Source organism: Barbatula barbatula, assembly GCF_947034865.1.
Source record: "Barbatula barbatula genome assembly, chromosome: 17".
NCBI lineage: Eukaryota > Metazoa > Chordata > Actinopteri > Cypriniformes > Nemacheilidae > Barbatula > Barbatula barbatula.
The window spans coordinates 10,132,940-10,153,595 of record NC_136780.1 but is presented as its reverse complement, the minus strand read 5'-3'; the positions used below and the strand labels follow the sequence as shown (position 1 = coordinate 10,153,595).

The window sequence follows — 20,656 nt, the reverse complement described above, 5'->3', positions numbered from 1 at the left end:
GAGCACTTGAAGTGAGCTCTTTGAAGTATAAAGGTATTAATGTGTCATGTATTCATGTGTAATCCATTACTCAGTTGTCGATATTATTAATAATTCATGATATAAATATTGTCTAATTGTCTCTTATTACAGCTTGCTTTTTTTGCTCTGCTTGGTGTTTCAAAATGAAATATAACCTGTAAGCAAACATAGTGCTTATTAGACTTACCTTCATACAAACTAAACTAGCTTATACTTTCAATCCTATTATATATTAGTTTTATCTCTGCCAAAACAGTGTGTAAAGTATTACATTAAAACAAATAAAAACGCAATTATTGTACTTACATTTTTGTACTTATTGTACTCACGCTTCTCGAGAAATCGTAATCCAAGATCATGTGATTACAAACAGAACCCACTTTATTGTATTGAACCCTGGCATGTTCCCTTTGCTAAACTTGTAATGTCGCAACTGACCAAATAGAATCAAGTTTTCCAAAGCCCTGTGTAATAATGTAAAGTCATGAATTGGGAATAGCATAGAACAGAAGAGAATAGACATATAGCCCTATAAATGTAGTCAACAGAACTGTGTGTTAATTGTTTCCGAGATCTGTTTCATTGGATGAAAAGTGCATGTTTAATGCTATGTACTGAAGTATTCAGGCTCATGTGTAGCTACAGCTGGGTGTCAGTATTGAGTGTGATGATGAATGGTCTACAAGCTTGAGCACTTGAGAACATACACCACTGATCCCTATTGGGCCACACCACTGTTCAAAAAGATTACATATGTTTAACAGCTGGTAAAAAGTCCTCTTGACGCATGGGATTGTGGGATAGCATTATTGTCCACCAAGTGCTCAGGGAAAGTTTCATCTTTTTCAAAATGAGCTCTGACCTCCATCCCTCCTCTGAATCTCTTCTGTAAGCTTCTAAATAACAGCCACCAGGTGAGTCCACACAGAAAGCAGGTGGAGAGAAGCTGCTGACCTGCGGATCTTCCATAGGCTCAGGTACGCACGTCTCAGCAGGAGATCATGAGCCAGACAACTAACGCCCAGGGTGCACAAACAGTGTGAAATGACTTTGAAGTTTGGTCTGATGTAGAAATGAATACCAACAAGCTCTCGCCATCACTTTCCATTTTTTATAAGGAACGCAGATATGAGAAAGAGATTTCACAACTTGCACTAAAATGCACGCCCTGGAAACCTGCAAATTTTGTTGATACATGAAAAGTTACAAATTATTCATTTCCAAATACAGATGTTTTCCTTTAGTCAAACTGAGTGATTCATGCTTCTGTTGAGTGATGCAAGACCAGTTTAAATATCACAAAGAGGGAAAGAAAGGAAACCAGGCGCACTGCTGCTTTAACTTTTTGTCTTGTTTCTGTATAAGCACAAGACATAAATCATGGTCCAAAAACGTGCAACTTCTTGTGTAAAAAATGTGGCATAAGCCTGTTTGTCCAAACAACACGAATTTAGGAGTTTGATGCCAAAATGGCACACTTCCCCTTTACTTTCATTACATTTCCATAAAGACATGATTTACTGAATGTGTTTAACACAGTGACACTGGATTATGTGGACATGTAAGTGAATAAGAACATGAGCCTTGAGATTAAGAGTGAATGCAGCTGGTGGATTCAGCGAAAGTGAGCTCGCGCTTTAGCTGCGGACCTAAATCTGCACCTCAGGCAACAGCGAAAGCACAGACTGTTAGAAAAGCGCAATCTCCCCCAAAGCTCCCCTGAGGAAAGAAAATAAGCTTTAAGTGGGGTGAAGAAAATTACAAGCCGCCAGTTCTGAGACAATTACTTTATGTGGGATAAAACTCAGATCGTCTTCCTTTCAGGGCGTTGTAAATTGCCAAAGCTCAAATATACGGAGGGATTTCTCAAAAGCTAACTGTGTGAAGGTTGAAAATGAAGAGGGAGATAAAGAACACTGAAAAGCCCAAAGAGACTATGACAATTGAATATAGAGTGATATATAAGCTCTGGTTAAAAGCTCTAAATATTTTTACGTTTTAACATGCTTGTAAATTCTTTAAAGCTTTATGTGTCTTAAAAACAGTGGTTGTTAACAAGTTCGTCCATGCCAAAGCGACAACCTTGATATACGATATATAGACGATAGACAATCTAAATATATAAAACAATCTAAAAATATAAAACAATGCGATTTATTCACTGAGTAATTACTTACAAGGGAACATGTTTTTAAGAAAGTTGACGGGGGCTTGGAGGTGGTGACAGATATCGAGCGACTGTATGTAGTCTGTATGCTAAGAATGCATAGACTTTTGGATCTTGGGAACCAGTGTGGGGCTTACTTCCGGGTTAGTCTAAAAAAATACATCATCTCCGAGGTCCTCTATTGCTGAGATTTGCTGTATACACACACACACATGCACACGGAAGGTTGAGTGGTTTTAGACTAATGAGCTCTTCAGTGATTGAGGATGTATTTAGATTAGCTCCATTAGAAAAGCATAAAAAAACGCTCTGTAAAGCAACACAGGTGTCAGAACGAAAGAGAGATGAGACAAAAAAGATGAGGGCAAATCGTGGAGTGATATGTATTCTTACCTATTCTTCATGCGACTATCTCAGAAGATAGTGGGCCCCACACCACGCCATGATCAAAACACACTGCCGCGCGCAGGGGTCGCAAAGCAACATCAAACAACTCTTACACAATAGCACAGAGGAAGGGACTAATGGTTTCAGCTTGTTTTATTTCAGATTGTGCGTACGTGTCCGTGTAATAAAGGCTCATGGTTGGTGTAGATGCAATAGGTATTATGGCATCTGCTCCAAAACCTAGTGGGTTGCCTCGCTTCCTACATAGGCAGCTGTCTTCTAAAGCAGCACTGAACATGTCATTGAACTAAATAAACTGCAGTTCACAGGAAATTTCACCTCAACATTAATAACAAAATATGATTATGGCCATTCACTTGATTAAAAAATCACTGTATCAAATGAAATACATTTTTACTTCTAATTTAAAATAATTTTAAATTGGTTAAACAATATTCACTGCAATGCATTCTGGGATTGCTTTGATGAAATTTAACTTGGTTAAAAAAGGCATTTCAGGCTAAATATAATTATGTTACCTACCCTTCCTAACAGACTTTGGTACAGAAGAATGCCTCTCTAAAATTCTCCCTAGGTAGCTCATTGGGTTTTGGAACAGATGGATTTTGGAGCACAACCTGAGTCGAACAACGTCTGCACCCAAGTTACTGAATCTAATATTGAAAGCGTTAGTACTTTCAGGATTTTTAGAGGTTAAAGTGTGTTTGTTTGCACAGCTGTCTAATTCCTGCTTGAAGCCGAGATGGATAGTTACCATAGAGATTTGCATCTCTGCTCAATCCCCCGACAAATTTATGTAATGAGACCTCTCACATAAGCACACATGTACACAACATCATTGTTATGATTACCACATAACAAACTTGGGTTAGTCTGCTTGGACATTTTATCAGCAGCTTGCACACCTACACACAACATGGGCTGCATAAAGACACATGCTAACAAGGCCAAAATCAAACATACTGCACCACCATCTTGTTTTCACACAACATTATTCAAATTCTACATTTGTCACGCTAAGACTGAATGGTTTTAATATAAATTGTCACAAAAATGGTTTATACAATTAAATCGTTGTGAAAAAAATGATTGTTGCGGCAATTATTCCTTTGGGTGGATTTATTTGGGATGTCTCCAGTCACAGAGACATCTGTGAATATGAAGACTTTGGTTTGAAAATAAGATAACTCAGTAATTGGAATGCACAACAAAAATATAATAAACTATCAAGCAAACTGCAGTTGGTTTGTTTTGATTCAAGCCAAAATAACCAAAAAAATACAATTTACACAATAAAACACAATAAAAACATGATAACATAATAAAAACATTATTTTTGAAAAAGATGGTTTTAAATTATTCTTTGGGACTAGTAAAACACTAGTACTGTTTTCGGCTGCCGAAGACTCCCCCAGCACTCCAACTTGTTTTGAAAAGTCCAAGATCATATTCCCTTTTTTGGCCATTCTCCAGGAAGAGCATGCCCACGCTTTAAAAGAACACGCCCATCATTGCCGCTTCACTCGGATAACAGAAGTTTAGCTGTGTTTGGTTGCTCACTGCATTTCGGTTATATAAACGGTGGATATAATGCTGGATTTGGAGATCGTTTGAAACTGATAGATGCCGCGGTCCCAGCGCTAAAAGCGCTAAAAAATGCCAGACATGAACTGCCAGAGGTAAGTCAAACTAAGTCATATGTCTGTGTTTTGTTGGCAATCGGCGCGTCCGTGCATAATGTTAACAACACGAAGGGATAATGCAATAATATATTGTCTGCTCGTGCTGTAGTTCCGTCCCCCCTGTCTGCCTACAGCAGCTTGTCTTTTTCCGGAAATAATCGTACAGCTGTATCGCTCTTTTATAAATTTGATCAAACAAAATACTCTTCGAAGATAAGCGTATGCAAAACTACTGTATAGACGGTTTCATCTTGACAACAAATGTTATTGCGCATGCACACTTTTTGTTTCTCAATATGCGGTCTTGTGTTCATGGTCTACATCATCAATAACCGTCAAAGTCCCAGAAGTCACTGTGGTGCGTCCATCCAAGTCCGTTCTTCCGAGGCTGCCTCGCAAGACTGGTCTCCACAAGAATACAAGTCAATAGAGTGCCTGTAGATTATTTCTGATAAAATCAAAAGAAACCGAGAAGAAACGTTACTTGGATAAACTTCATTTAACGATACTAAGCTCAACCACTAGATGTCAATGTACCATACAGTTTGTTTAAATGGGACCAAACTGCAGGACCTATTCAACAAGTTTTTGTATAATAAAATTAACATACAACAACATTCAACAAAACGTTTATCTAATACAGTTATTATACAATAAAATATAAATAAATATTAACACAAATTAAACAAAATATAAATAGTTATATTATTAGACACTAGCCAAACACAAACCGAATGTCAACTGGGGCTCAGGCACGCGCGTCTGATGAAACGGTGTGTAGGTATTTAAGATTAATATGAGATTTGCAAAAACTGCGTGTGTTGCCCTTTATGTTGGGCGCCCCATATACACCCTAAGCGGGCAACTAGAAGATTCTTATGGTTGGTTTCAACAACATAAACATACGTTACTGTGTATGCACGCTTTTGTGGCCCAAACTTAACTTCTGTCCTATGAAATCATCAATAATAATCAAAAAGTTGTAGGCGTGTGTAAAAAAATTTTTATTGTCCAATGTATATTGTCAAACAACTGGGGTGTTTGTGAGAGTAAAAAACTATGTGATTTGATTCTTGGTTACATCTGATTAAAGCTTGTGTCCTAGCATTGCCAATCTAGTCTGACAAGTGGCCAAAACAACTTGAAAACCAGACAAGCTATGAGATCAGCAAACCATATACTGGATTAAACTGTTAAATTGTTTTGCCTGAGTTCCATCAGATGGATTATTAAAAACAACTTGCATTTAGTCCATTTATTTTCCCCTAAAACCCGCGGAGACATTTTTGTAAGCCCTTTCCAGCAAAACTCTGATTGTCTGTGTTGTTTACACACTTGTTTTGTACTACTGACACAATCTTATGACACAAGTTTTTCATACGTTAGTTTCAGTGCGAAATTATGAGGATAATTGTAAGTACTGACCTCATTTTTTCCACTTTAAACAGTGGTAGAAGTCTTTGAGAGAAGATGCAATCTCACTCTGTCTTTGGATAATTCACTAAGGGAAGGCTCACTTAGCCTGAAACCAAACACTTTCAGGAAAAGTGGACCAAATGGGTCCACCAGGATTAAAATGTACACCAGAGGCCTACAGTATGTACAAACCAAAACCTTTAGGTCATATAGATTTAGAAAATACACAATTGTTAGTCAATATTGGGACAGTTTTCACTTATTTTAATGTATGATTTTTTAAAGGAAGTCAAAAGTGGTGTTAGCCAAAAACAAGTGAAAAAAGACTAGATATTGTCTATGTACAGAAGACATTTCTGCAGGACATGAAATAAAATAAAGAGATCCAGTCTGAACATAACAGTATTGCTAGGTGAGTTGAGACTCTGAACCGCAGTGAATCTGATGAACACAGAGGGCATTATGGGTATTAAAGGGGCAGAGAGGGCAATAGAACCTCTCTCCACCTCTCTTATGAAGAAGAGATAGAAACAGGCAAGCAGTGAGTGAATCATGGATTGGCACTGCAACTCGCTCTGTTCCGTTCTAAAAATGTCTTCGGGTCAAACACACACACATATCAACGCAAACTCACACAAATTTACACACCTGTTGCCTGGCAACAGGGAATGCTCTGTTGATCAAATGATGGCGGGGAAGTAAAAGGAATTGAATAGGGAAAGAAACGAAAGCAATAGTCAGAGAGAGAGAGAGAGAGAGAGACTCGTATCACAGGCCCATAGGACTGCTGTCAGTCACCTTGATTTCAGTGAGTTGCTGAGACACGTTGTTCCCTCAAATTACAACTTGGAAATCAAAAAGACCTCGTCTGCCTAAACAGCCCTCCACTCCAAACCCCACACCAATGACAAACAGGATATGATCATTCTCGCACCGCTGCACCCACTCAAACGTCTCCCTTTGTTTCTTTTCCAAGCAAAGAAAAACAAACATGGGATACAAATTCTGTGGTTTTATCTAAGCACAGCTGCAGTTGTAAGGCTTAAGTCTCTAATATTGTTATTATCATAATAGCATCAGTGACCAAAAAATCCTTTTCCTTCTTAGGATCAAATCTTGTATTCCGGATGTGCTATTCACAAGATCCAGCTGGCTTGGCTCAACCATTGATATTCTGATACAGAACGTGTCCGATAAGCCAGGGGGGTGCAAAGGAAAATGGGATTTCAAAGCCATACAAATACAGATTGGACCCTCAAAGCAATTTGCCCCAGAGATGTGAAGGATATCAAAGAGAACAAGACCTGCTGTATTTGGAATGAGCGAAGTGTGAAGGTTTGAAATAAAAGTCTGCAAGACCTGTAACAGCATTATGACCTTTAACTGAGCCTGATAACAATGATATTAATAGAGGTAACATGACGGACGTTATTATGAATGAACGATAAGTTCCTCTAAGCGTTATTTGTTTTCACATCTAGACAGGTAAGATGGCGCAGGTGAGATTTTGGGGATTTCCGGTCGTATAACACTGTATGGCAAACAAGAGTATTTTTGGCCCGCAAATAGGGGTGTTTTTAAATTATAAAAATAGACAGTAATATACTGGTGCCATCTTGTGCAACTAGCCCATAATAGAGATGACCCAGAAGCGAGTTAGCATTTTAGAACTACAGGTTCCATCACTCCAAGGACTATGGGTTTTTTGAATGGGTTTTTTGTAAATAGCCCGAAATAAGGTCTGTGGTAAACAAAACCTCAAAATATTTTCTCGTTTTTTCTATGACATAAAACACCCATTATAAACCGCTTGTGATTTCTTTAAATCCTTATTGCGTCTTAAAAACGGCGGTTGCTAACAAGTTGCTAAAATGGGGACTTTAGATGTCATCACGCAAACAGTATAAAGCTCACAAATAATGCAGTATGGGCACAAATCTCTTAAAACGTAGATGCGAATTCATTCACAGAGTAATTACTTACCAGGATTTTTTTTATTAAAAGTTTGAAAGAGTTGTCGGGATGCTTTGTGGTGGTGACGTTGATATCGAGCGACCTTAGGTCTGTTTATAGCATCTTGTTAGCTATTTAGCTGGTGCGATTGTATTTCGGCTTCAAAAGTAACAAATTCTGTGTTAATTTGTAAAGATTATCTGGATAGACAAAACATGACATAAACCTTTGTTAATCACAGACCTTATTTTTTGCGATCTTCCAAATGTCCATGGGAAAAATGAGGCTTTCGGACGAGTGAACCACCGCGGCACTTTCTTCCGGGTTAGCCTACAAAAATACATCATCTCTGATCCTCTCCATAGCAGAACAGATTTATAATGAGTCTAAAAGATACAGTACCAAAATTGTCTAAATGTGGCAGAAAGATGAAAAAGCCACCAACAAGTTCTGTTGCACAAATCTCCAGTCATGAATAGTTTGCCCCAAAATTCTGTTATAATTATTCACCCTTGTGTTAAATGAAGAGTTCACTTGCAAAAATAGATCATTCTGTTTTAAAAAATGTTAAAAATTATGTTTTTATTGTATATTCCAAGAATTATCAATCAAAATGTAATTAGGTTGTTTTGATTAAGTAATAAAAACAACTCAACAGAAATACAGCGGACTAACAAAATAAAATAAAAACATAATAACATAATAAAAAACGTGGTTAAAAGAGATCTGTTTTTGCAAATAAACTATTCTAATACTGTGCTTACAAAATTGACAAACACTTTTTAATGTTTTTTATAGGTCAGAGTTTGCTAAATCTGATGACCAAAATTTTTTATGGAAAAAAATAAAAATCTTGAAATGTGGACGTACAAAGTTTTAGAAGGACATCGGTAATATGACACTGTGGAACACATAAGAAGATATTTTGAGAAATATTATGTCCACACAACGGAAGTCAATGTTGTTTCGTTACCAACATTCTTCAAAATATCTTCTTTTGTGTTCTGCATAAGAAAGTCATACACACTCTTTATCCAGAATAGGTTCAAATGCAAATGCTCTAACAGATTTGTATGCAAAGATACAAAATCAACAGAGTGAAAGTGATAAATGAATCAATTTCATAAAACCTCTCTCAGGCCCCCTGTCTCAATATTATTATTTTACAGCAAAGGTCTACATCAACATGCTAATGACAAGCTCCCTGCTGCTCCAGCTACACGAGCAGACAGATAATATCATAATTCTGTGACAGAGCCACAGGCAGCTGAGCTCTCTGGTGTACAGTGAATCCAAATATGGCTTCTGTTTCAGCTGGCCTGACAATCCTCGGTCTGAATCAGTCTCAGCTGGCTTGACGGAGGAAAGGCTCTTTGAATAAACTCCTCATGGTCTCAAACAGGATAAACCGTCACCTGCACACACCTACACCAGACAACAGAGTTTTCTCTTTCTTTGTGTGACAGTAAGGCATGACTGATGCCTTGATTCAAAGCTGTTATACCCAAAGCTCTACAAAGGGACAGAGTACGAGAGGAATTCATTACGACCAAGGCGATTGTAGCAAAGATAACACTTTCCCAGATAAGATGGCTAATTGTGCTCTGACGGGGTAGAGAGATGAGAGATGAACTGACTACATTTTCCCCCAATTACAGGCTTGTGCTTGTCCCCACTGTTGCTCTGAGAACCAAACAATTGCAAAGCGCAGTGGAAATGCATAAACACGAATTAAAATAACACCACTATTCTTACCTTTTTCCAGTGTGGTGATGCCCATGGAGGCCTGCCCCAGTCCTGCCTTCCTCTCCCATTTGCCTTCATCAGGGTGATACACTTCCACCGAAGCCAGTGGGCTCTGTTGTGCATCCATTCCCCCCATGACCATCAGCTGATCTCCCACCACAACTGCAGACGCCCCCGCACGGGCAGTGGGAAGAGGGGGCAGCTCGCACCATCTCTGGCTCTCCAGATCCAGAACCTCAGCCGAGTCCAGAGGCAGGCCATTCTCACTGCAGCCCCCCAGCACATACAGTCGTCCGGCCCATAACACGGGCGTGCAGTACACCCTGTGCGTGGCCATGGGGGGAAACACCTCCCAGTACAGCGACTTCACCGGGCTCAAAGCCATCTCTGGGACGGGCATGGCTCCAGGATGGCAGGCCGGCGACAGAGCATGACACGGGCACAGGGTGGCGAGGAACGCAAATAACAAGGCAAATACATAAACAAACCGCCAAGCGTGAGAGCCTGAGAGTCTGCAACTGTCAGTTTGCCACAGGTCTCGACTCTAGCTCTCGTTCACTCTGAGTGAGGGGTGGGATAAAGCGTTTCCTCTTGATGATTTATTTATGTGTTGCTTATTTTGAAAGGTTCATCCTGCTCTTTAAGTCTTTCGTCGTCTTCCACTTTCCATCGTTGTAAAAGAACTTCAATGCAAAAATCTCCTTAAATTATCCAAGATTCTGTATTCTGTGTAGTCCTGCCAAATGTGTCAGTATGACCCTCGAACCTGATACAGAGAGGAAGACAGAAATGAAACGCATTATAATCCCACAGATCCAAAAGAAGCGTTTGCTGAAGGCTGATGTTAGCTCCGACCTGAGCTGATCCTTTCTGATGGACGAAGATCCCAAACACTAATTCAGACAAACCATACGATTCAATGGGCAGAGCGCTGACATTTACCAATCACTATTGCTGCCGGGAGCTCAAGGTTAACATGGATATCATGTGTGTGTGCGTGCGTGTGTGTGAAGGTGGCAGGCCGGTGGTGTTCACAGAGCAGCAGTCTGGCCCTCTCCAAAGGTCAGTGCATCTGCAGGGACCCAGAGTCCCATACAGTCACTGAAGCAGTTTCATTTGGACCTGCGCATCATCAATTAAAGGCTTTCTTATAGTGGAGTGTATGATTGGGTCGTCATACTAGGAAAGAGAGAGGAGAAACGGCAGGAAAGGTTTGAGAGGTTACCCTCAAAAACGTGCTTGAGGGTGAAAGAAAGGCAGGTGAACGAGGTGTGTGTAGGGCTCCTCAGGGGCGAAAGCACGGATAGAAAGGATAAAATGAGTGGAAAAGGGAACGATTGGAAGAAAGAGAGATTTGTCCGGCTACAGATTGGATCATGACTTCGTATATCAGTTTCGGTTAGGGAGTGGTTGGAGTTAAAGTTACTAAAAAGTAAGTACTACAAGTAATTGATCAACTAATGAATCAACTTATAAGAATGAACTCATTTTGTTCATTTGCGATGAACTGCCTCTGTTCTCATTCCAAAATGTAACTGACAGTTCTATGCAAAAAAAGTTACGCTACCAAACAATTAGCTCATTTTGGTTCATTAGCTCAAAGTATCAGTCTGGCTAATTTTAATAAAATAAGAACAAAATAGCAGTCTGGAGCTTTAAAGAGTTTGAGAATCACTGCTCTTTATAGCAGCATATCTCCAGACGTAGACGTGTTTCCTGCGCTGTCTAAAAAGCTTCAACTGTATAATTAAATGCTGCTGATGTTGAATCCAAGCCACTTGCTTTAAAACCCAGCATGGATGGCTATCCTCCGACAGACTAGAAAAAAACATCCAGGAGTGTCTGATATGACATTTCTGATTCAGTCCTGATCATCTGAAACCATGTTTTATTAGCGATTCCTGTTGTCCAAGCTATAATTCCCTTGTCTTATCTATTCCTCTGGCATTGTTCCACATAGAAAAGGGGGAGAAATGTCTTCTGGGAACTGTGGGAAATGTGGTTACTTCACAGTGATATCACTGGGATATGTTTTCCAAAGGAACAGGGAAATAAACGGCTCCTGTTTGCAATGCCTAGAAAAAGACAGAGGAAACGAAAATTATTCAACTAGATACTAAAAGAATGATGAAAGACAGCTGAAAATAGAGATAAAGAAGGGAGAGGAGAATACAGATGTTTGAGTCGTGTTTTTTGACTGACTCCTGTCTGCCCAATTATGCAGAAAAATCATGTTTTGCATTAAGATTCTTGCTGAGGCTAAAATGCAGATGACACATAAGCATAAAAATGCAATGCATACAGAAATAAAACTGGCTTGATAATAATACAGACGTTGGCAAGCCACAGAATCGTTTTCCTTCTCAGTATACAATTTCACTTGTTATGTTTAAAAAAATCTCTTTGAACCCGGCAGTAATGGTGTCCTAACCTAAGAAATAGATTTTCTATGAAGTGTCTGCTTACAGGGGGAAAAATTGACAGTGCCCTCCTAAAAGGAATGATCGCACAGAAAAAAATACAGTAAGGCAAAAGCAGTTTGTGTGCTGAATAGCTTATTTTGATACATCTGTATTCTCTAATATCTTGACTTCTTTACCGTTGTTACATCTTGGCTGAGGTAAGTAGGTATAGGTGGTTTTTAGTCTTAGCTGATTTAAGTGGTCGCTTGTCTGACCAAACTGCAAGTACCTTCTACAATCCGCAAACTACAGCACCATTTTAAGATTTTTTTTCAGCAAGAACACGACATCTACCATTTAGTTTAAGAAATGTATGTTTTGTATCTTAAAATGAATAAGCACAATATAGATTTACATATTACACGCTTGGTGAAACCAGAGATGTTAAAGTGATAGTTCACCCAAAAATAATTATCATTTCAAAACTTTATGACTTTCTTTCTTCCGCAGAACTGAAAATAAGATATTTTGAAAAAAGTTGGTAACTGAGCAGCACTGACTCATATTCACTTCTATTGTATGTACACAAAACCAATGCAAGTCAATGGGGGCCAGTTACCAACATTCTTCAAAATATCTTCTTTTGTGTTCTGCGGAAGGAAGGTAAGTTCCAGTTATTGTGGTCACAATAGACAGACTAATGGACAGACAGACGCTAGAATGATTGACACCTGTTATGCACTGGAGAATGTGTCCCTGTGAGAAATCCAATGGAAGCAGATTAATTCATTATGATGCTTAATTAATTAGATGAATTTGAATTGCTAAACAGCACAAGAGTCAAAGCCTGAAACTATAACAACCGAAAAAACATCCTAATCCCAGATCAACATAATACTTATTGAAAAGACAGATCGTTCTTATTCACAAAATGAGTATACTGTAAAGGTTTTTACGGCTAGTTCGTAAGGTTTCTGGTTCAGTTTGTAGTAAGTCACAGAGGCACAAGTCCCTCTTAAAGATGGGTTATAGTCGTCAGCCGTGGCAGTTTGATTTAAACTTGAGCTCTAGATAACACTTAACACGCTGTTCATCCTTAATCCTGCGATTTTAAACTTGATCCAAATCGTGTCTATTTATTCTGCTCCCATCATCCCTCCTCAGTCTGAATGTTTCGTGCCTAACATAATTTACAGTCGGTCCAATCACATGGTGTGCGGTCCTCTTCCCTCATTTCCATTGTTCACCAGCCTCTCATGTCAAGCTCTTCCTTTTTCCTCCAATTGACAGTCGTCTATCACAAGAGCCCCCGCACTTCTCAGGCGTTTGGCCTACGGCACAAAAACCTTATTACTTCTGCCTAAGAGCTTCCCTGGATGAGGTAGCTGAGCTGGCGGGGGCACTGGAGACCATACAGGGTGTGTTCAAGAGAGATTTAAAGTTACATGAAACTCAAAAACAGACGCATGATTAAACGCATGGAAATGTAAATTGAACGCATCACAGTTCTTCTATCAATTTTTTATTGTCGGTCTATAAAACATATTAAAAAGACATCATTCTTTGGTCGTTGAGCCAAACACAAAGCTTTTCAATAGCTGCGTTTCCATTACCTTTGAAATTGTGTATTGTGAAATTCCAAATTGAAAATGGAAAAACAAAAATTTAGGTTTTTTTAAGGTTTGACCCATACACACATTTTCAAAACTCAAAACTTTTTACTTGCGTGACAATCTCGGATCAGTGGACCCAAATCTACACGATTCCAAGACAGCTTCTCATAACTGCATTATGCATTTCTATAGTAAGTAAGGATTACACAGGAAATGTATCCAAAGAGAACACTGTCTAGCAGAGAAGAAGAGGTTATTTCAATGCCTGCCCTCTGAGTCGACGGAACACATTCATCTTACTGTCCCACCACACAGAGATATACCCCACTATCTATCTTACATCACCTGATCCCCTCCGACCCCACAGTCTAACACTTAAACTGAGAAATTGGGCCAAACAAAAAAGAGCAAAATAACTCAATGTGTTAACCGAGTTCATAAAGGTAAAAGACTGTTTGTGTTTGTGAAAGTGAATTGTCCCATCAGTCCTCATAAATGGGGATATGATCGTTACAATGAAATAAATATGTTGTGGTCTGCGAAGAGCGAAGAACCGTTCCTTCCATGGGTTTTATTTCTTCTTGTTTGCACATTTCAATTCAGAGAAATCACAGAAAGTATGTTGTCTCTCAAAAACGTGTGTCCTTCTTTTGCCACATCCATTACGCATAAATGTTTATTTCTTAGAAAACTGTGAATAGACTGATATCTTTCTGATGTCTGGACTCTATCATCATGGGTTTAGTCAAATATAAACAGATGATTTGGTATTGTGGTAAATACATTCACTGAGATTTTGTAGTTCAAGCAAAATGTCACCCCAGAACGTAATAATTGCATGAATACTGTAATTATCATCTTAATTGAAAATCTACTTCTATAACTTCACATGCAATAGTTCTCTCCCAGAGAAACATCATCATTTGGGCTCTTCAAAAGTGTCTGGGTTAAATGAGAAAGGCAATGAGTGGAAATAAAATGTGACAGGTCTGTATGGCCATCTCTGTTAAACTTTCGAGTTAGGGAACTTGTCAAAAAACGAAGTAAATGGCCCATTTCGGCTCCTCTTCTGTGTTCTTTTCTGACTTTTTTACTAAAAGTTCATGATGACATTTTTATGTATTTTTAAACACCGTTCTTCTAAAACGCAAGGGAATTAAATATTCTGAAGTGCAGGGACTGAAGAGACAGTAAGAGTTTCTTTAATTAAAAGAACAGGAGAGTCTGTAAACGATACAAAAACAACTGTACAGGTTTATAAGTGTGTCATGCAGAACTGAATTGAAAATGTGATTTCAATTCCTATACAGCTCTTGAATTGGGCATTAAAAGAAATAACAATGAATTTATGCTAAACAAAGTTGCCTCTCACTCGTCTGGTAACCAATCTTGCTGATTTTATTATATGCTTATACATTCTTTATACCAGTTTGAAAATACATGAGGGCGAGAAAATAATTAACAGCATTTGGGTGTACGATTGTTTTAACATTACTTGTGAATCCCCTTTGTTTTTATACCCGACCCAAACTTGTTCTTATTTCAGAGGGTTGATTTGTATTTGAAGCTGTGTGTGAATTAGAGAGCAATCGAGACAGAGGGGAGTGTTTATTCTTCGTTTAAGTTTTAAGAAATATTTTTAGTCATGAGAAGGGCAAGCAATGAGAATTACCACTGCAATAATCTGCATTCTAGAGGAAATGATCAGCACCACTTGAGGCACCGCATTAAAGCCAGCAGCTCCCCTGTAAAACATTATCTCCATATCCACCTCAAGACACATTCATGCTCATCCTCAAGAACAGAAAATCTTGTGAAGGCAATTGACTTACAGTGTATTTCTTCTTAAAAGCAGAGGGTTTGGAAATGTTGCTCTTTTTGCAAATCTCACTGCAGCAGCTGTGCAGTTAAAAAAACATTGTTTACCAAATTTTGATCTTTGTAACTCCCCAAAAGTACAAGAAGAATATACGTTTCAATTCATAAATGCATGACAGAATGCCTGCTGTATTTTAAGCATTTGAAATTCACCATTGCCAAATAACCAACCTTTCAACAAACAGTCTGCGTGCATAGATATACGTGTTGGTGTGTGAGTGGGTGGTGTGAAATTCTGAGCAAATTAATGTGTGCATGTTCTCCGGATGGCTATTAACAACTCTATAATTAATGTTGTACACTCTGTGGGATGTATGGACTGTGAAGGGGACCCAAGGGCCGCTGGCTAAGTGATTATGCCAAGAGGCCATCCATCACCTGTGACCGCATCATTTCTCAGTGGCGGCCCCTCTTAGACAAGAAGAGAATGCCACAGGAAGTGCCGGTCTTACACAACAATGACAAATTAGAATAAAATCATCACGGGCCATGACTATCTTCAGTTTCCTCTGCCTATGCATTTGAGGATTAATGGACAGCGACTTTTAACTAACCTTTGGAATGTGCATTTAAGTAATATCTCATAACTCAGGAGCAAGAGCAATGCTGTGATTTGGCCAAATAGTCACAGTTTGGTAATATATGAGGGTTAGATGTTAATTTATTCTGTTTGTTTGTATATTTTTTCTGCCAGTAATTTCTTTTTTGAAATGTAGAAAAAAAGGAAGATTGTGTTGCCAAGCAACAAAGCAAAGTAATGCAAACAATTGTTTAGTGCTGTTGTCTGAAATGTCAGCACTCTGCTGCTTGTCCAATCAAATTAATGAACCAGATCTACATTTCCTTAAAAAGTAAACCCAATCTGAATAATTAAAAATCTATATTTAAATTTTTCACATTTTCGCATTATTTTAAACCTCTTGAGAGCTATTGACCTTACACTCAAGCGTTGTGACTAGCTATAGTCACTTGAGGTCTCACATCAAATGTTTGACAGCTATGTTTGGAGACGATGAACTATTCCCCTTCACCCAAGCAGCAGCAGCTTAATGCAAATGAATTAAAATCCAATGACTGCATTATGTAGTTAATTGCTAAGCGTTGAGACATGGATCAAAATCCACATGCAACTGGACTGATGGACCTTTACATTATACATTTTGTCCCTCTTTCTTTTAAGTCTGGGCACAGTCTGCAGTTTCTTGATAATATGACTTGTTGCTCTTTATGAATCAGCCGTCTTTATGACATCAGTCTGGGTTAAGAGGGTTGTCACCATTCATGTTTCTCGGGACTTCTTTGATATTTACTAGAATTGGTGTCAGGTTTTTATATGAGAGAGAGAAGTGGCAATTTCCTTACATCCTGAAACCACAGAGAGGCATTAACATTAGTGTTTATTTGGAGCACACACAACTCATTACACTGATCATTAATTATCGCATGACAAAGCAGCCGGGTGCAAATCAGCCCGTGCTGTAAATGTGAGAAAGTGTGCCTACATTTTTCTAATGATTATTCAAATGAACACCTAGAAGACGAAGGTTATCACATCCACGTAATTACCGCCTTTAGGGATACGAGCACGAGACGTAATCATTAAATAAATATACATGACACGGCTAAAACAACAATTATCGTTTGTTCTAGATGTAATGCACGATTTAAGTTTTAAAAACGCTTAATTTCCACAAACCGTGTATGTTTGTATCTCCTCTTTGCTCCGCCTCTCTGAAACGCACAGATTTTTTACAAAGCTCATCGTTCTGAAATGCGAGCTGTGCTGTGATTGGCCAGTTAACCAGTGCGTAGTGATTGGTCAAATACTGCGAGCGTGTGGCGGAAATATGACGCCTCTTACCATATTTGAAACGTCAAGTTCCAAAGCAATTGCATTGACAGGTACGCCCGCCTCACTTGCGTGTACATTTGGGCGGTCTCAGTCAAATCATACCACAAACTGACGTACATTTGTGGGGGTGTGGTTACACGAGGCGTTTCAGGCAGGTCTGGATGAGTTAGTTTATATATAGGTTAGTTAACTATTTAGGTTATTACAAAAAATTATTTCAGTGGTAGAACGACTCTTAAGCGGTCTAATTCTATGGCGGCAGCTACCTGAGCAGCCTCATAGCCGTTACAACCACACTCTGTAAGTTTTGTGTTCGGGGCGGTACACACCGCCCATCCCCTGCCTGCGGAAGAGTGCGACATGGTTTCCAAATGACATTTCTGCATTCGCCAGTTCCATTACCTAAGTAAACAGTATTTCACTGCCCACGGCGAAGCTTACACTGACATTCTTTACAACACTGGTAACAGACATTTGCGCTTATCAACCACATGGTGCAATCATGAGCAAAAGTTCTAAAGTTTGTTATATTTGACAGTGAACAGTGACATAAACTCCAGAGTGTGTACATCACGCGATCTTCTGGTTCATCTGGCACGTCTTAAATTGCCAGTGAAATCGCAAAATAGGATTAAATACTGTAAAATGACAGTTTTGTTGTTTTCTTTGATTAAAACACCAAAATACTCAGTCAATAAAGATTTGAATACATAAAGCAAATAATAAACATCTAACGTATGCTATATATTAAGATGATTGTAAGAGGAGCCCCCTATGAGACAAAAAATACCCCAGGGCTACTATTACACAAATGACAGCTGGTTGGCTCTATTTGAATTGTTTGTATGTTTCCCTCACTTTTGATAAATAAATGAAAACGCAATGTAGGCCTACACCCCAAAAAAAGCCCGAAGTCAGGTGAATGAAGTAAATCAATTTAATCTGAGGACGCGCTATAAGCATTGAGAATAAACAGATGAGGGGCATATTTACGTTTGCATGTAGTCATTCAGCAGACGCTTTTATCCAAAGCGACTTACAGAGAGTTCAGTGAGCAATAAAGCGATATGTCATACAGGAGCAATAATACAATTCATTACTGAGATCTCTGTATAAATGATTTTGATGAATTGTTAATCCCACATCTGAAACGCCAGGAAACAGGTGATGAAATGAATCGAGATTATAAGTGCAGTGTGCAGTCACTGAAGCTCTTGTTATTGGATTTGTTTAATCAAGCGAATAATAAAGTTAGCTGCCTTTCAAGCAAGATAAGTAGGCTACTCACCTAAACGAGTATTCGCTATAGGCTATGGAAGTGCTTATTCTCTATGCAGTTCTCATTTATTCACGTGAGCAGGGCTAACGTTAGGGGTTGTGGCAAGATCTAATGCGGAACAGCATCTCCAAAAACCGTGAACGCACACCGGAGAAGCTGCATGGCAGAAGAAACCTTCATCGCTCTGCCCATCCTTGAAACTTAAAAAGCGTTCGGCAGTAGTAACGTTAAAAGCTATGATCAACCACGCTGCTCCTGCCAAGATCGGGAGAAATCGTTACGAGTTTAAATCAATTATTTTAAGATGACGATTTCAACAATGTGTTTCACTAGAAATCTATTTCATCCTTTACGATTCTTTATCGCAAATGCCCACCGACGGTTCATTTATCTAATGTCTAAACGTATGTTGCATTACAGAGGTGGCTCGCAAAGCATGCACAACTGCGGCCAGCACAACTTTCAATATTCTCTTTCCCATGTTGAAGATTACCTTTGAATTGTGTCCAAGCGACTGTCCCAAAGTCCGTGAATAAGAGTGACCTTCTTCCAAACTTCAGTCAGATAAACATCTTGACGCGCTTCTCACGACTGTGACACCCGCGTTATGCCAGTGAATTCGCTCTTTAGTTCAGTTTTCGGACGAGTATCTCCATTGGCTCAGCATTATTTATATCGCCCTCCCCTGAATGCTTCAAACGGGCTGCCTACATGCTGTATAATGTCCTATTGCTAGTTTCTTTGACAGAAAACGCTTTTTTTTCAGAACGTGACACGAAAATAAATATTTAACATCAACACGAAAATAGGCGAAAGGGACCAATTGATTTCTAAGTGTTGTGAAGGGCCACGAAATCTACAAATCGATGAAAATCATTGTTAGTGGCCATAGGATTAAGAGTAGCCTATTTAAAGCGAGTTAAATGAGATCTTGAGTTGCATTAAAAGGCTGTCAAATAAATGCTGGTTTGCTTTTCGTGACAAGTATTTCCTTGTAGTTTTCATTGAAATGAATAATAATAGATTTCAGTTTCACCTTCGAAATGAAGAATTAGTGATCCTGGTGCGGTCCTCCCTCGAACCCTCCTGCGCCTCCGTGCTCCATCAATTATATCAAAGGACATGGGTTGTATAGGGTGCATGCATCACTCTGACAACATCGCGAATGAAGCGAACAAGTGAAGTGTGTAATGTTGTGACACTACTGAATCCTAGCGGTAGTTAGTAATATTGTCGCGGTCCGCATTACTGGACGGGGCAGGCTGGACTGGGGCAGCCGCGGAGAAGAGACCATTTCAAATTTATTTTCAGCTAAGGTAAAATGATCCTTTTTGTTCAATTCTTTTAACTTCTAACAATACTTCTGCCAAATTTCAATTTTCAAATTTCAATATAGTTTCTATTTAAATTTATCTGCAAAAAATGAGAACTGGAGAGACGACGTCGGGTCGAAATAACAGAAAATATGCTCTGTATTTTAACTAACCCTTACCCTAACCCCTGACCTTAAATACGGCAAATAAATCAAGTCCATGTTCACTTTTAAGCAATGCAACCGTGCTATTTGTACATTTTTATCACAGTTTTCATTTGTCTTGTCATGCTGTCAGTCTGATGTTGGATGACTGTGTCACTCCTGAGGTTAAACTTTGTTGAAATTCAACAGACACTGGACTTTAATGGCAATAATACATCACGAAATGCTGATTAAAAGAACATTTGGATGGCATTTGGGGGCTAAAATGCATATTTCTGTTTGTAAGTTTGCATGAGAGAGTGGAACAGGTTGTTCCATTTTTTGCTTAGATTCACACAAACCTTTAAGCAAAAGAATGTAAATGTCACTAACAGTGTTATTTTTCCAACATGCTAAAGGGTGTGTCTTGCGAATGAAGACACATACCTGAACAAACACAGACATCTCACACTCACAATGTTATGACTCTACTCTGTGTATCCTGCTTGAACTCTGGATCAATTGATCCCATCTGCACATTCTCCAGGAGGAATTACTGCTTGTTGTTCCTGATCGATCGCATCTGCAGAGTCCGTGTTGAGTAAGCACTGTTGAAGGCAGGAACAAACTCTTTAACTACACCAGCAGGCCAACACTAAATAGGAATTTTACAAAAACAAACAATGGTATGTTGTAAGAAAGAAAAATTATAAAAATACCCTTTGATGTATCTAATAACAAGTTGCCTATATAAAAATATTATAATTGTTTATTGTAACAATT

At 38.9% G+C, this 20,656-nt stretch overlaps 1 protein-coding gene across 1 annotated transcript in view; it reads right to left on the bottom strand.

The window, feature by feature from the left end:
• The window catches only part of klhdc8b (kelch domain containing 8B), a gene marked incomplete at both ends in the record, with an annotated part of 73,456 nt that extends 63,663 nt beyond the window's left edge, over positions 1 to 9,793 (bottom strand). Inside the window, one exon of the mRNA XM_079478459.1 lies at positions 9,403 to 9,793. Coding sequence (XP_079334585.1) covers positions 9,403 to 9,793 — 391 coding nt within the window. The remainder of the gene's footprint in view (positions 1 to 9,402) is intronic.
• Between the last annotated feature and the right edge of the window lie 10,863 nt (positions 9,794 to 20,656).